General features: G+C 34.9%; 1 protein-coding gene across 9 annotated transcripts in view; it reads right to left on the bottom strand.

Annotated features, from left to right (window-relative positions):
- The window catches only part of PPFIA2 (PTPRF interacting protein alpha 2), a 287,260-nt gene that overhangs the window by 73,203 nt on the left and 196,539 nt on the right, over positions 1–17,518 (bottom strand). For all 9 annotated transcript variants that reach the window (XM_071423345.1, XM_071423347.1, XM_071423346.1 and 6 more), the window contains one exon: positions 3,599–3,715. In XM_071423345.1, coding sequence (XP_071279446.1) covers positions 3,599–3,715 — 117 coding nt within the window. The remainder of the gene's footprint in view (positions 1–3,598; positions 3,716–17,518) is intronic.

The raw sequence follows: 17,518 nt of genomic DNA, 5'->3' as shown, positions 1-17,518 counted from the left end.
TGAAACAAGCAAAGAATTGCTTTCTTGACAAAGATCTGAGAAGTCTATTGATTTATCATTTAAACTATGCATAATTAATGCAGCTCAGTGTGAGGCACTAAGTATTCATAGTCATGCAGCCAAACTAAACTATTAAGCAGAACAGTACTTACAAAATACTTGCCTAGACTCTTCCTGAAAGAACACTGCATACTGTCCTCAGATTCATGAAGGCTTCTAATCCCAGCTGCAGCTTTTACCCATGTTTCCTTTCACCCAATACTCCTCACCTCCCCAGGTGTGTCAAGCCAGCAACCTTCCTTAAGCCCCCCTCAGAACATGATTCTTTAATTAGCTTCATCAATATTATTCCAGAAAGATATTATTTAAAACCAGAAAGATATCTGCACTGGTTGTAAAGAAACTCATAATCTGTTTATGAAATGTATTTTGTATTATTTCTCTAATGTAGAATGTATGGCTTTGGGGCAAGAATCACAGCTCCCAATATTTTTTATACATCACATTTATACATAAGCCCTTCCTTCACTCCTTTCTCTGCCATTTCACTATGTTGTCAGTCAAAAGATTTTTTTATTTATTCATTCAAAACAAAGGAGTGTATGTGATATAAACTTTTTTCAGTAAAAGCTGAAACTGGAAGTTTTCTGAAGATTTCTATTAATCATACAAAAACATGCATCTGAAAATCCAAAAATAATCAAGTCCAAAACCCAGAACAGATTCTGACGATTGCTCTGAAAGTCATTTGCTACTTTTATTAAAAGTGTTTAGATTTGCACACTGAACATTTTAGCTCACTGTGTTTGCCTTGGCAAAACACCTTTTACTCCTACAGAATACAATGCCTACAATTTTTTGCCAATGTTTTCACAGATTTTTACATTCATAACTTACTGATTTAATTTTGAACATTTGATTTAATTATTGTAATATGTTAGTGTTATGAGTAAGATGAAAAAAACATGATTCTTAAATAAGTTCAATGTGACAGCCAGAGGTTTTTTATAAAGCAAAATAGACCCAGCTGTTTAGTTCTTGCAAGAAGTAAGTATAGAAGGCTCTGAATTCCTCATAAAATGTAGCATCTGGTCTTCATGGCACCAGAAATATCAGGCTGTTTCACCTCTCCTGGTGTATGTATCTGCTTCCTTTTGTTTCTGGAATTGTTTTGAAGGGAATTACCAATTTCTGTTGGTAAAACTGCCCTTACTATAGGTAGGACCAGTGTGCTTCCAAGGACAAACACCCTGATTTACACTTCACCTAAATACTTAGCTTTTGTGCCTTCAGTGTAACAGAAATCCATGCTGAACTGGCTTTCTCAAGCAGGAAACTTTTGATACATCCATGGCATCTTTGAAATGGATGTAGTCATAGTCAATGGGTGTAGTCAATAGTCATTTCTCCGGCTAATTAATCTCTGATAAAACTCCATTGACTCATCAAAAGAACTATTGAAATGCTTTTTAAATATTTGAATTAAAATATCTGGAACCTAATTTAGGAATATTCTCCATTATGAGAGGGAAACAAGGAATATACAATTACAGCTGAAAGGGATACTGTAATGGTGGACATTTAAGGTGTACAACTTCAGAAGATCTCTTTTTCAAAGCAACTTTAATGCTTCCTAATTTGCATATGATCATTTCAGAAAATACTGTTTTACTGAATAATTCAACTTTCATGGTTCTTCAAGAAGCTGAAATAAATACCTGTAGGAAATAATTAACTTATTTTAAAACAAACTGCTTATTCACAGTATCTTATTTCTGGCTGTTCAGTCCCATCATTGCAGCATCCCTAGTTGCTGCCCTAGATTTCCCAATGGACACCTTATTCACTGGGAGCTCTCTCTTTCCTGGCTTTTGCCTGTGGGGAAATCAGGCGATTGTCCTTAGAGATTCAGTGAAGGATCTGGGTGGCAGCAAGCCAGATCTAAGTAGGAGAATATCTGATAACAGAAATGGTTGCATCTTAATTCCCACAGCAGGTGATCTTTGTCAGGTGTTCTTTAAAACAATTTTTCAAAGTCCTTTAAAGCTCTTCTCTGTGCAAGTTGGCCTGTTTGCAAGTTTCTATATTTTCTAGCTTTTAAGTTTCTCTTTCCTAAAGGATAAGGAATTGATGATGGCCACCAATGTAAATGTAGAAAGGTAGAGAGCAGCTCATGCAGAGGATGTGAATTAGAGTGCACTGGTTGATCTGGTGTCAATGCAGACTCCTCTTAACTCCCTACCCAGTAGGCTTTCATTACCATAAGGAGCAAAAACCTTTATTTCAGCTCAACCCAACCAACCTAAATAGTTTTTATTAGGAAGCATAGATGTTTTCTGGACATAATATTCTAGAAACATTCATTTAAAAAATGATGATATGTTATGTTGGATTTCATTCTTCTCATTAGTGCTGAAATATGCAGATTTCTTAAAGGATGGCTAGTCTTATTCCTACTTAGTTCTGCTCGTAAGCCATGAACCTAATGGCTCAAATCAGAAGACATGGCTTGCAAAGAAAGTGGGAAATCAGAGATTTTTCAACAGTGTAGTTGGGTTTAAAAGAACAACTGAGTGGGGTGAACACTGTTGATCAAAATTTCACAGATGTGTCTGTGAATAAGATTTTGAGGGAAAGTGTAGCTGAACAGCTTTGTTTACTGTGTGTTTCTCAACCATATAGATTACTTAAAGGAAAATACACATAAACTGCAAAATGTGTAAAATTAATGCCTGCACTGTGAGTGCTCCATTGTAAATTGGGTTGACTATAAAATTAATAATGATGACAGCTATTTTTTCTAAGTATGATTTATGCCACTGTTCATCATATGGCATTACACAAAAATGCAGAATTAGAGATCCAAGCAGCTCTGAATGAAATGAGCTCTACTCATTTCAGCTGTCTGCCAAATGTTATGTTGTGCTATCATTTTAATTTATTAATTCTGAAGCAAGAGAGGAAGATGCTCAATTTGATTTTTATCAATGTGGAAATCTAAGGCTAAGGAGAAAACCTTTTTTACTGAATCAGTCTCTACATTTTGTTCTCTCTCAGCATTAAGCAGCAAATACTTAGCCTGAATTCTACATACCTATTTCCTACTGAAGGAGTCCTAAGTAGCTCCTCTCTATATGAGCATGGACCCAAATTGGAATAATATCTATAGGCAGCACAGAGCAAAATTGCTTTTTCTAGTTTTTATGTCTCTGCTACCCCCTTAGGGTCTCTTTTCTTTCAGGAATGTTTGCATATACAGCCTTCCACATATACATGCCAGTACACCTTGTCCTTCTGTATGTAGCATACCACAGATCACTCAGCAGCATATAGTACTCATAACTGTAGCATAATGCAAACAATTCCAAGAAAAGTTAGTTATAAGCTATGGATCTAACTCAATACCCTATCAAAGAGCAAGGACCTACCCATTTGCATTTGTTTTCCATTTAAACAAGCTCATTTTTTTCATACTGGTTTCAGTAGGCAGACAATACTCTAAGTGGACATCCCATAAAATATTCACATTACTAAAATCTAAAGCCTGATTATTTATCATATGGATTGTTAGATTTAATGACAACTAACATTTTTATACCTTTTCATGAACCTTTTGCCCTGGTTCCATTCCTTCAATATGCTCTGACTCAGCAGACCCTTCCCCAGCTGCCATTTTCCTTTGAATGTGTGCATTTTGTTCACGCAAAGCTACAATCTGCAAAAGAAAAAAAAATAAGTGGTAAATATACATAAGAAACCAGAAAAATACTGAGCAGGCAATTTTTAAAGTCCATTAACAATTCAATCCTATGTTGGCCATCCGTAGTATTTGCAAAATTAGGTCATTATATGCAGAAAGGCTTAAAACTCAAACATACTAACAATATCTTAAGGCCATTAAGGATGCAAAGGAACAAATGACATGACAGTCAGCATTGTCTTGTCTTCTACCCTGCTTTTGTGGTAGGACATTTTTTTTTAGCTTGAAAGATGAAACAGCAGTTAGCCATTGATTTTTTTACACATTGAGAACAAGACTTACTCTTTTATCTAGAATTCAATGAATGCCAAACTTGTGCTACAGGAAAACAGTAGCAAGAGGCTATGAATCAAACCCAGGTGGTGTAAAATAAAAGTGCTAGTTTTCTGTCAGCCTCCCATCTGTTCGTAACAGCAACATACATTTTACGTGGTTTTTGTCAAGAAAAGCATGTACGTTAACACCCTCTACTACTCACTGACTCTCTTAGCACATATAAAAGTAGGTTTTATCATATTTAAAATATTGGTTATTTATTGGTAATGCTACTAAAATTCCCATGCAGCTACCGGAAAATGGTTTCTCTCTGGCTTTGTGGCTTACTCTCAGGCAATAATCAGCATAGAAAGATTTAGGTCCTAAGTTTTTTTTTTACATTGTATACTACAATAAGCTGGAAAATCTGGCTAATATGAACAATAAATTTTGTTAAATTGCACAGTTAGATATCTCTGTATTGTTCTGCTTTTATGAGCACATACAGTAAATGGTTTACCTGATGAATAACATTATGTATTAAACAGAGTAGAACACTGGTAGGATGCCAGTTTTGGAAAGCTGGTGTAAGTTTAAAGGCTTCTGTCACTATATTTTGTCTGCATAGGTCCTGAGTCAGAAACACCCTAAAAGACTGTCCTGTCCTAGAACACAAAGGCATGGGGTAGGAAGGAGAATTTTAGGTAATACTACCTGGTAACCACGTGCAGCAGCCAAGATTTTGTGCAACATTTATTAAATCAAATTAAGTTAAATTTAGTTCTAATTAACATCAAGATAAACTTACTTTGATGTGAATAATTTCATTTCAATTTGAAACAGTTTTTTCAAATGTGTTTAAGTTATATTTAAGTGCTTATTTAAAAGACCATTTGAATCACTCTGACCGAAATTTGAGATGTAAGAGCACCACTTTAAACAAGTCTTCCTTAATATAAATGTTGAAAATTCCTGTAATATGAGATTCTGATGAGCAGGCTGATTCACTGCTCACTAAAAATTCCAAGTTACAGCCCCTGTAGAAGTCATATACTCCCCCTGATATAAGTGCCAAGACCAAGACTTGAAAGCAACATTTAATCCAAGCAATTATAGGAAACTACAAAAGTGGGAATTAAAACTGTCTGAGACAATCTGTGTCTTTGGGGGTTGTACAAATACACTGAACTTTAAAACACTTTGCTTAAATAAGAGAATTATGTCTGTCTCAAGTAAAAGAAAAAGGACTGGTGTAATCTCATTAGCATAGTCTTGCTTTTTACACAATCAGTAATTCAATATTTGTGGTTTGTCTTTTGAATAGTTTCACTTATTTTTCTTTATGGTTCAAACAGTTCTCAAATCAAAACTACTGAAACTTTGGCTTCCACCAAACAAAATTAGCCATCAATTAGTGCTAAAAGATATCTTCAGGTAGACTAAGTTTGATACTTCAACAGACATATTATAGAATTTTGACTGATGTAGAGCAACTACACATAATATTAAAAAATGTAAAATCATAGGATATATTAACTGAGAGGCATCAATATAGCTGCTTTTTCATATGATAATCTTTTGTTGATCCATTAAAAAGCAGAGATCACTATGCCTTCATTTTGAATTATCACCTGTATCTACACAAATCCTTAACAGGCCTGTAGCTGAATAAGAATAGTCTTTAAACACTAGTGCAAAACATTATCATTTTATAATGTATTTGAAAGATTTTAATTTTTCTTAGCCTCCATGGGTGTTTAGGTACCACCACTTTCAAAGTAAGTAAATAAATAAGAAAAAAATCCATTGTCCCTTTTAGATGACAGGCAAATAAAGTAATACAATATTGTGTATCATTATTTGGAGGGATTTTCTTGATTTTTCAATGCTTGGGAACAAACACTTTGCCAAAAATCCATCCCTGTTAAACATTATGGTTTCAATGATTTTATTACTGTAATGAATGCGCAGCAAATATTTACAGGAAGAACAAAGAGTTTGAAGTCTGGCACATTGCAGAAGTTTCAGCTCTTGCATAGTCAGATAACAGATCTAAACTGTGAAGAACAACACAGCTAAATTGTTTTCATACTGGTTCTATTCTTGATTTAATGAATATATTAAGGCAAAATAAGCGCTCCTAAGGAAGCACGGAAATTCATCAGTGTCTTACAAGTAAATTTTTGCTTTTTACTTTGTTGAAGAAAAAGTTTTAATTGCTGTCATACTCATTTTATTACTTTTTACTGATTTAACTTTCAACAATGTGCAATTTTTTGCAAATGTGCTCATTTAATCACTGAACCATTTGTGTAACATTTTAAACAGGTTGCCAAAACATGAAAGACAGGTTGATGATCTGGGTGAAGAGACAGATGACTAAGTTTTTCCCAGATAGACTCCAAAACCTCTTAAATTCTAATGATCATTACAATAGCACACAGCAATAATAGCAGAGATCTAGGTAAGCAAATGATTTTTCAATGCAGATAAAATTTTGTAATAATATTTCTGAGAAATGCCTGTCTATTCTACTGATGTTTTTATGTGTATGCCATCCAGCTAAAAACATCTACGACAAAACATGTCCATAGACAGCTTTCCAAGTACCTCCATACTATCTGACCACTAACGTTAAATTCCTAATGGTTTTCATGCTATGTTCTTGGTTTTGGAAAATAAAAGGATTCTTTAGGATGGCATCATCTTTAGGATGGCTGCTGAAAACAATCAAAATACCCCCCTCCCACTCCCATGCCCCAAGACAGATTAATAGAAAATAAATGTGGATAAATGTCATTAATCTATTTAGGATTGTTGTACCCAAAACTGGACAATCAACCTAAATAAACGCTGAAGTCCAAATTCCAAGGGACTAAAATGTGATCAAATACATCACATTTTTGTCCTTATCAACATCTGCTTGTGAATCTCAAATGATTATACTCCATTTCTACAATCACAAACATTATTTTCCTATTTAGCACACTTCATCTGGACCACAGTAGCACCTTTCAATGTGACTCTAAACAAGAGTAAAATTTCAAGTCTCTCCCCACTTGAGTCTAAAGAAAGTAAGAAAGTTTACATTTGGCTCTCTGCTTTCTTTTCCAAGCTCATTCAGCAGAACTGAAAAGTTCTTTTTTTTTTCTTGATTGAGAAAAATGAAGCAATTATTGTCAGTTTAAGAACAAAATGTGGAGTATTACTTTTCTAGTTGGACCTTTCTAACTTTTGTAGCTTAAGTCCATGAAAACACCCCCTAATCTAAAAATATTCCTTCAGCTTGTTCTCTTCTGACAGGCATATTGATCTTCAACATTCTTCTTGCTTTTGCATGTTGGTTTTATGACTCACAAGGCACATCAAAACCTTAAAGAATTTCCATCGATTTTGATTCTATCTTCTAGATGTCAAAGGTATTACAGAACAAATGGCAGTTTCAGAAGCCCTACTCTGTCATAATAATTCTGGACATAACCTTATACAAATTCTGCCTTTCTGTCTCAACTAATAAATAATTTCAACATTCCTAAAGCCCACCTTTTTGATATTAAAATTTAGACAAATACCTCCACTATAATACCCCTATAAATTCCCTCTAAATTAGCAGAATTTGTGTCCATTGTCTACAGACACCATTGAATCATGGTTTTTTAAAATGTTAGGATTCAGCAATTCAGACTCAAAACTTGAACTGGTCTCCATTTCCATAAATGGCCAAATCTACATATGATGCCTATACACTTAATAGCCTGAATCCAGGTGCTAAGGCAATACTGATTTCAAATATTAAAATACAGCATAGAACAGAAGATGAATACATAAGCCAGTACTGATCTGAAGAAGTCTCTCATCAGACACAAAATGAGGCAGGAAAAGCACTACTCTACATGTTTACTTTGGGTATATTGCAAATTAATTAATTTAAAATTATTTAATAGGTGTGAGATCAAAATCCATTTCTAAACATACAAAATCCTAAATGAACAGGTACCTCTGGTGCTGAAATTTGTTTCAATGGTCATTTTTTACCTCATTACAGTTTCAGTCTTCAGGCAATTACGTGTTCTAGGAATACTTAATATACTTTTCTACATAGTGATAAGACAAAGCAGGATGCCCTTAAACTGAAGGAGGCCTGGTTTAGCTTAGATCTTCGGAAGAAATTCTTTACTTCTTATAAGGTTCTGGTGACTCATCACTTTATGAACAGTTTTCCCAGAGAGACTGTGGCCTCTCCATCCCTGGAGGTGCTCAAGGCCAGGTTGGATGAGGCTCTGAGCGACCTGGTGCAGCAGAAGGCATTCCTGCCTGTGGCAGGGGAGCTGGAACTACATGATCTTTAAGGTCCCTTCCAACTCAAATCTTCCAACTCAAACCTTTCTATGATTCTGAGATTCTATAAAAGCAATGAAATTATTTTAAGCTTTTGAAAAGCTGTTTTACATAAACTTTTCCTACCTTAAACCACTGAGTTTGTTTATGTCATCTTCTGACACTGAAACAAACCACAGTATGGTTCAGTATCGTGGTCAAATGAACTGCACAGGACTGAAGACTGGCTACATACACAGCATTTCAGAGAGAGAACACACAAGATGCTCTTCAGGGTATCATAAATAGAACATTCTGATTTCATGAACAAAACTCATAGATCCACATGGTCTTTGGAAACAGCAGACAAAAAGGAATCTCCAAAAAGATTACTTTAGTTTTGAAATGTTTTAGTTTTTCCATTCAGAAATGCAGATTCTGAGCTTTACAACCAGGTATGTTTAAAAGGGCAAATACAGAATTTGGGGTCTATTCTCAAAATTGCTAGGAGTTAATATAACTATGGAACATACAACATTGTAATCAACATTAGCTATACTTCAAGGGAACAGAATAAAAGAAAAAAATATTTTCAAACTGAAAAAAAATAAGCTTGGAAGGCAGGGAATGAAATCATCAGCCCTAACAATGCACTTTGGGCTCACTTTGGGGGAAAAAAAAATATTTATTTTCTTTAAACTTATCACTCTGTCTTCTCCCCCATTCAATGACATAAACCAAAAAGAATCAGTCAATTTTCAAGCTTTTTTTTGGTGCTTTTTTAGCACAAATTTCACTTTTAAACTAAAGACTGACAACCTCTCAGCTAGGTTTATTTTCTATTTGCCTGGAATTTCAGTGTATTTTATTGCTACTTAGGGGTGAGCTTTCTAGAAACTATACACAATTGAGTCCTTTAATACCTGTCCTGACATATCAAGAAAAATACTCCTTTATTAAAATAAAAAAACTTTGTGAGTTATGAGTAATACACATCTTCAACATATTTACATAATTAATTTGCCCTTTTTGAGATTTCTGATCTTTTATTAATATTGCTGTTTAGCTTTCATTGTTATGGAGAAATATTAATTATGGTGAAATCATCCTCATGAGGGAGCCTTGGAGATCAGACAATAGTAGAAAGACAGTAATGAAAACAAATCTTGAATGTTTGTGTGTAGGTAGCACACTGTACTCCAGCCTTCAGTTACACATATTTTACAGCTTAAGTCTTTATCTCCTATGCTCCAAATTCTGCCAAAGACAGCTAAAACCTCTTGCTTCTGCAGCTTCTGGCACATCTTGGTTATTTTATTCTTACAATCTTGATGTTGGCACTGCTCTCTGCAATCCTGCTTATATGGTGGAGAGCACTTTCAGACCCTGCTTTCATGTTGCTGAAGCACACATAATGAATGACAACAGGCAAAAATGACTGCAAATGCTGAGTCTGCAGCAGATTGCTGATTTTAAATGGAAAACATGGAAATGCTAACCCCATGGTCCTTTACTGCTGATGGCCTGTGCTTGTGATGACTATTGACAAGGTCCTGGCTATCAGTGCTTTATTGGACACGCTCCTCAAGGTCCCTGGTGTTGGTGGCAGGGGTGCTGTGGCCCAGGGGTGCTGCACAGCTGTGGCACTCAGCTGGCTCTAGCAGGGCACTGTACAGCTGTGGCACTCAGCTGGCTGCAGCAGGGCACTGCACAGCTGTGGCACTCAGCTGGCTGCAGCAGGGCACTGTACAGCTGTGGCACTCAGCTGGCTGCAGCAGGGCACTGTACAGCTGTGGCACTCAGCTGGCTGCAGCAGGGCACTGTACAGCTGTGGCACTCAGCTGGCTGCAGCAGGGCACTGGCCGACCACAGCACCTCCTGCACCATCACTGAGCCCTGACTGCATCTGAACTCAAAATGTCTGTCAGCAGGTGTTTCTGTACTTTGAAAGTAGTAATACACTAACATTTCAGGCTGGTAACGAGGCAGTAGGGTTTACTAGTCTCCTTTGCTTCATTAAGAATTCTGGACCAAATTGTTCCTGGGTAAATACCTGTCTTGTGCTATTACACCTACTCCAGAGCATGCTCCATTCATTTCTGTGGCAGCACTTGGTAAACAGAACAGGAGCAATTTAAAGCAATGGTGCAGGTGCTATTGTGAGGAAGAGTACCTGTCAAGATTTTTCACAGATTACCAAGTGCATTTAAGTATGTTTTCTGCAGAAACCCTTATCAAAGTAAACAAAAAATGTACAACTTTTGTCACAAAATTTGTACGAAATACAACACAGAGAAAGAAACGTCTTTTACAGAGACTAGCACAATAGGAAAACAGTAACAAATATCAATTACATGGTTGAATTATATTGTGTATTTCACACCTGCTGACTAATTGCTCTTGCTTTTCTTTTTTTTCCTTACCAAGCTCAACAAAATAGTAGCAACCCCCTTATTCTTCCATTATTACTCTAACAAAGACTAGTATTCAAAATCTCCAGAGTTCATTGGTAGGGTCTAATTTCCAGCTTGTCAGAGCTAAGGATGGATTTGGGAGAGACGTTATAATGTTTATTCTTTTCAAAAATATACAAGTTATTGAAACATGTATATGTAATATGCATGTATATATTTAATATTTATGTAAATATATACACAGATATTTGTACCTCTAAGACTATGTAGTTGCTCTTAGTACATATAGTATTTAATTAAAAATAAAATTAATTTAATTTGAAATAAAATAAACCCCCTGTTTAATGTATATAATTCAGTCTGAAAAACACTGCTCTGTTTAAAAAAGAGTGTGTTTAGCTATTTGCACTGCAATCTGTTCTCCTCTTTTTGTTACACCAATATATGTCCCCATGAGTAAAACCAGTCTTCCCCAAATTAAATTTTTGTATTCTTTGTCTGCATGTTGTCACCTAGAGATTTGAGATTGTTTAGGCTTATTTTGACTGGACATGTCTGTTATGAAAACCACTATTCTGCATGTATATCCAGTTTTATCACATTTTCCTATACAGTGTATCTGTATTAAAATCAATATCTCTGCTACTGATTGTAGAAAACATGAAAATATACAACAGATAAATAGGATATGAGAAATACCCAGAAAGGAAATGAACCTTATCCTAGAAGTACAATTAAACAATATCAAAGCCATGATCTGCCTGTACAAACTGAAGAAATCCCAAGTTAAGTTTCATTCCCATTCTGTTGAAATTGAATCTCAGTAGAGTAACAGTCTGTATTTCAAGTAGTAAAACCAAATGTACCCATTTAATTTTAGTCAACATCTCAATACATTTCAATAACATTCCTACTGGTAGTAATTTTTTTCCCCAGGTTTTTCCAGAGAAGATCAAGGATATGGGCTTCTCTGATACAAATTTTATCTATTTTTTAATTACAAAGGAAATTCCTAGTATCTGGAATTTCTAAAACAATGTTTTTTTTCCTAGAATTATTGCAGAATGTAATCTAATATGACAGCCTTTTCTAATGCAGAGGAATGATACATTGTTTTTACTTCTTTTTGTACGTAACCACATATTCTACATGTTTAAAGGTGTTCAAACCACACTCTCCAGATGCCAAGTTAAGCAAGCAGGTTCATTTTCTATAGATTGAACCAAGTCAAATCCTCTACAGCTCCTCTTATAATAATTTCACCTCTACACTGATGGTCCACGTTAGTATTAATGAAGATTATTTATTATTTACTAATGTTGACATTTCCTAATCAAACCTAATTTTTTACATTTTTGAATTCCAAGTAAAATTATTTCTATATTTATTTTTTGCTTTTACAGGCATATATTGACTCCTTGTTTGTAAGTCTTTCTAGTTAATCAAATTATGGATACCCTTAGAGCTGCAGGCGCACTGTAGGGTTGAGATGATCCAAAAGGAAAACACAAATGATACATTTTCTGGTTCATATGTTAATGGGAATATTGATTAATAATTATGAACCTAGTGAAGCCTAAAGTTGATTTTATTTATTGACCCATGTCATCAATTTAAATATTTTATACGAATTCAGCATGAGGGCTATCCATACATTAAAAATTATTATGGAGAGTAATAAACATAAAAGATACTATGATCTTGTCATATTATTTAAAATCTGGTTTGCGAGTTAGTAGATGATCTTAACAAATCATCTAATATTTAACAAATTTACAGAAAACTGAATAATCATTCCAAAGAAGCGCATTGAGCAAATGTTAAAAACACTACATTATTCCAGCAGATTAAAAACAAAGGATAATGGGTATGTGTTTTGAATTTTCATCAAGATGGATCTGCAAAAAGATAATTAACAGTAAAGAATCCTTTTGTCTTGCAGTCCTATATTGCAAGTCTAATTCTTGCAATGAAACTATCTTTGTCTGCTTGAACATCTCATTCCACAAATGTCAAAAGACCCCAAAGCTGACACAGACAGAAAGATAGCCAGCTATGTTCTGAAACCTGAATTTGTACCTCCAGTGCAGGATAAAATAGCATCCATTTCAAAGTTTATGATTCCCAAAATAACAGATCAAAGAGAAATGATATATTCTTTCTGATGTCCCCTGAAAGGCACTCTGTGAATACTGTGAGCAAATTAAACATTAGACATTAAAATTTTCATGGATATACTTTGAATCTGTAATAGTGACCCCTACAAAGCATGTCAGCTGAGCACCCATTTACCCAGGCACTATGTTCTTTGCTTTAGGAATTTGATAGGTTGAAAATAAGGCATTTGCTAACTAGACCTTATGAAATCAGCTCTGGTGAGAGTTGCATTCCATTGATTTGTTAAGCTCCCTAAACAGATTGCCAAGCAGATGACATTAAATCCAAACTGAAATTATCCTGGTGTCTAATCTCATGCTGACTATGAGCAATCCTAAACTAACCATATACAAGTAACCTTCCAATTTCATTAATCTCCTGGAGTTTTCAGGTGTGTTTCAGGCAAATGATTGTGAAATATGCTCAACCACACATCTGGCTTGTGTGATCCCTGTGTTCTCTCAGCTTGTATTTCTTTGGCTGCCATGCCATTCCCTCTTTCTACCTTTTTTCTGCTTTGGGTGAGGAATGTGTGATAAATTAGAAATCCACAAAATCTGTACTGCAAACTCAGAGATTTTCTATTTTGTAGTTCCCTAGAATGAAGTAGAGGAGATCTATTTATCAAACTGAGGCATCTTCTTCAGCTTCACAGAGCTTTGTCATATATTGATATATTTGTTTGCTTTTATACAGAAATGTCAGGCATGCTCTGTGATCCCCCTTTACTGATTAATATAAAAGACTGTACAGACCCTCAAAATAACTCAACTCAGCCACATGAGATCCAGAAAACTGTCCATACCTGCAGATTTATTGCAGAGTGGTTGTGTTATTTGATGAGGAATACTGTGTCCTGTGGTTATTTAGCTGCAGGACCTCATGGAGAGCACAGTCACCTCCTTCCTGCCTGCAGCCCCAGCCTCTCCTCCATTAGGAAACCAGGCATGGAGCTGGGCTGAGGGGACAGGTACCCAGCATTTAAGTCCCAAGCATGGGTTACAGCACAGGGAGTGGGATAGGATTCAGACAGTGTAGCAGGATTTGTGCAGGGTCTCAAAACAATGATTGTGTGACAGAATGTGCACCTGAACAGATGCCACTTCAGCCATAACCTGTCAAAAATCAAGTTATGCAATTTAGCCAAGTCCATCTATCAATACTTATGAACCTATTAACTTCTGTATTGCACCCTACTTCTTCTGCTGTAGAAACAACTAACCAGTCATCCCAGCCAAATTAAACTCTATGCTTTTAGGAGCAAGAATATTCAGAGCATCAGATGAGCCTGAATCCTCTGAGACACTTTACAGAGCTCCTGTGGTAGTAAAAAGAGTAATTATTGCTTGCCACATCTATTGCACAGGTCACTGTGTACCTGAGCTTTACATGATGCTGTCCAGGCAGCAGCTGGATGAGCCATGGACACCATGAGACAAACTTATGTTGTTAAGTGCTATGGAACAGGAACCATGTTTCAGTATTTTTTTCCCCCAGAAAATGGCATCCTGCTCCTTTACTGGAGCTCCATTGGGAGTATTGTAATGCAGTAATAATCATAGTAAAAATGTGCAAAATGTGCAATACAAGCCCTTCAGTATGGAAGACAGAATATATCACTACTAAATAAACAACTATATATTTATATTTCTGCATCAATCTAACTTGCAATTAAGATTCAGCCATAGTTTTTAATGCATAGAAAAATACAATCTCCTCAGAGGCAAAAGTCTGAAGACTTAGGCCACAAGTATTAAAAAAAATGAGAATATAAAATTTAAACAGAAGAATAGTATGAGTATTTGTAATGGAATTTGTAGTTAGATTTCTTATTTTTTCATTCCAGTAGTAGTACCTAATTTGTTTTCACAATGAGCAATCTATAAAACAAATGCTTTTAAAACACAGACAGATGAAAGAATATACTGGAATAGGATTATGTTCATTTTGATACAGATGCTAATTTTATGGAAAATTTGTGCTTCAAGGTCTAAAGGAAATGGGGAATTTTTAATCTCCAGTCATCATTTATTCAGTAAAACAAGGCATTAAATCACCCAAGTTTCTAATCACGGGGGATCAAGGTTTCATTAAATCAAATATTTCTGTCAGACATAAAATGAAGTAGATTTGAAGAGATTTGCAAAAAAATATTTCAAACATTGATCTCACTGATCTTTTAATGTATATTTAAACAATTGCTTCATAGTGGCACAGCAGGTTTTTGGAGAAAAGTAAAGAATGAGGAAGTAGCAAGTCACAGTTTGGGATTGCTTTTTTACCTTTTGCCATGCTCCCTTAAGCATTATTTTACTAAACTTAAATTTCTCTTTTCCTTTAATGCAAATAACAGCTTACAATAGTTTAAGAGCAAAGTCTGTACGCTCTTGTTGCTACACAGGGATGTGTCATAGCAAAACACTGAGAGGCTGAAAACAATCTCAGGGTATTTTTAAAATAAGCAGAACAAAACTCTACCCTTCAATGATAAATCTGTGACACTGGGATTTACTCCAGTCACAAATCTTTATATAACAAATGCCACAAAGAATTCTACAAGTAAATAAAATGAAGAAGAACTAGTTAGCTATGACACAAAGTTCTGAGAAAAAAAATCAAAATTGCAGTGGAGATCTTTAGTAGCCAGAATTTTTCATTTCAGTGCAAGGCTCTGAATCCTTCTTTAGCAGCAGTTAAACTGAAGCAGCTGAATATATTCATACTTGGGATCTTAGAATATTTAGAAAATAGAACCAGAAAAAACAAGTGTCTTTATGACATAACATTCTAAAGAATATAAAAATATATAGAAAGAAATATATACGAGCTAGCAAACATTCAATATCAAACATTTTGTTAAAACTATTAATCACACTGTCTTTTTGAAGGAATAAAGCCTTCAGTCTTCAGCTACATATCTCCTTAACTGCTCCATGAACATGTGAGCACAGACCACAAATCCTTTCTTACAAACTGGTATCTTCTAAAGAACACACAGGAGACATTCAACTTAGACAAAATGACAGTTCAAAGTGAGAACATGACATTGGTATTTTAGGATTTGTTTACAGGTGGCCACATGCTAAATGGAGAGGAAAGAGAACACAGCATTTCAGGATGGCTTTTGAAAACACCCTAAGACATTTGGCTAGCAACACATTTCTGCTCTGTGAAACCATTTCAGTGAAGAAGACCAAATTAGGAGAACATATTTAATATATAATTTCTGCATTGCACACACTACACTGTGGTAAACTCATAAATAGACTTAATTCACTAAGATTTTTGTATAAAAATACTAATATCTGCAAAATCGTTATCTGCTGTCATGGTAGAAACTGTATGTTCTTTTAGTAGCCAAAATCTGAAGACTTTTCTCTGTGGTAGAAGTTTATGGAAGTTGTACTAAGAAACCACTCTTGCAAACACAATAGTGAGCTTCACCTCACATATGCCAATAGAAATTATTGTTCTTCAGTTACTATCTGGGAAATGCATTGAATTTTAGACTTATTCTGCTCTATATTTTAGTGAAACATGAAATTAGTGAAAAAAGGTTGTGGCAATGCAAAATCAATTCTGCTGCTCTCAATATTCACAAAGGATTTTGGTGCTTTTTTTTCCTCTGAGAACTCAGATTAGAATTAATTGAGGACATAAAATGAAATACTTATGGCAACTTAGCTGACTATTTCTTGTGCTTAGTTCTTTTTCACTTTGTAAAAAAATTAGGCAATGAAGGCTGTAGTGCTGCTGTATTAATTTTCAACCTCTTCAATTGCCATGCTACATGTACTAATTGAAATGTGTAGAGAAATAAATTAATGCTGTAAAGCATTTAGTATAAGAAATAATCACCAAAAAAAATTCATCATTTTGCATCATTGCCACATAAAACTTGTGGGCAACAATAACTTTCTTCAGAGGTAACATTTAATGAGATGGCTAAGGTTAAAGGCAGATCAAAAAGAAATTATACATAGCATTTAAAATTACATTTCAAATCAAGATTTTTTAATTATGTGCAACTTTGCAGAAAAGATATATTTTGCTACATTTACATAGACATTTAAAGTTCAGAGCACAAAGAATATCTCTTGAGTCAGACCTCTGCAAATCTATAGCTTATAAAGAAATAAAAAAATAACATGTCGAAGAGAGTTCAGAAAGCAGTTGCACCATTCTGAGAAAGTATGGTGCTATCAAAGAAGGTACTATAGAGAAAGGGTGTTTCAGATGCTTTGCAAGGAAATGTATGCCTCAAGTCACCAAAAACAGATGTAAGTCATCTGCCTGGCCTTCAGGAAAAAAAAGGTCCCTGAATTCTACCCAATTTCATCCAAAGTTTTGATAGCAATAATTTCTAAATTGTGGATTGATTAAGTTTTGTATAAATCATATGTTCAAGAAAAGCATATCTATTTTTCCCAGTAAACTATGCCTTTTACAACACTTTTAGTCCAAAAATCACTTTGAAATTACACAGAAAGCCTAAGGCTGCCAAGAAACAAGAAACCCCTGTAAAAATTGCCTTAACCTAACTGGAAATGAAAAATCTAGAAATATGTTTTCATAGAAATATGTTTTCATATGCAACTATGGGTAAAAGGACAAG

The sequence above is a fragment of the Agelaius tricolor genome, unplaced genomic scaffold, assembly GCF_023055355.1.
Source record: "Agelaius tricolor isolate 1412-34295 unplaced genomic scaffold, bAgeTri1.0.p SCAF_3, whole genome shotgun sequence".
Taxonomy (NCBI): Eukaryota; Metazoa; Chordata; class Aves; order Passeriformes; family Icteridae; genus Agelaius; species Agelaius tricolor.
Note: the sequence above shows the minus strand (reverse complement) of the source record. Positions and strands in the feature narration are given on the sequence as shown.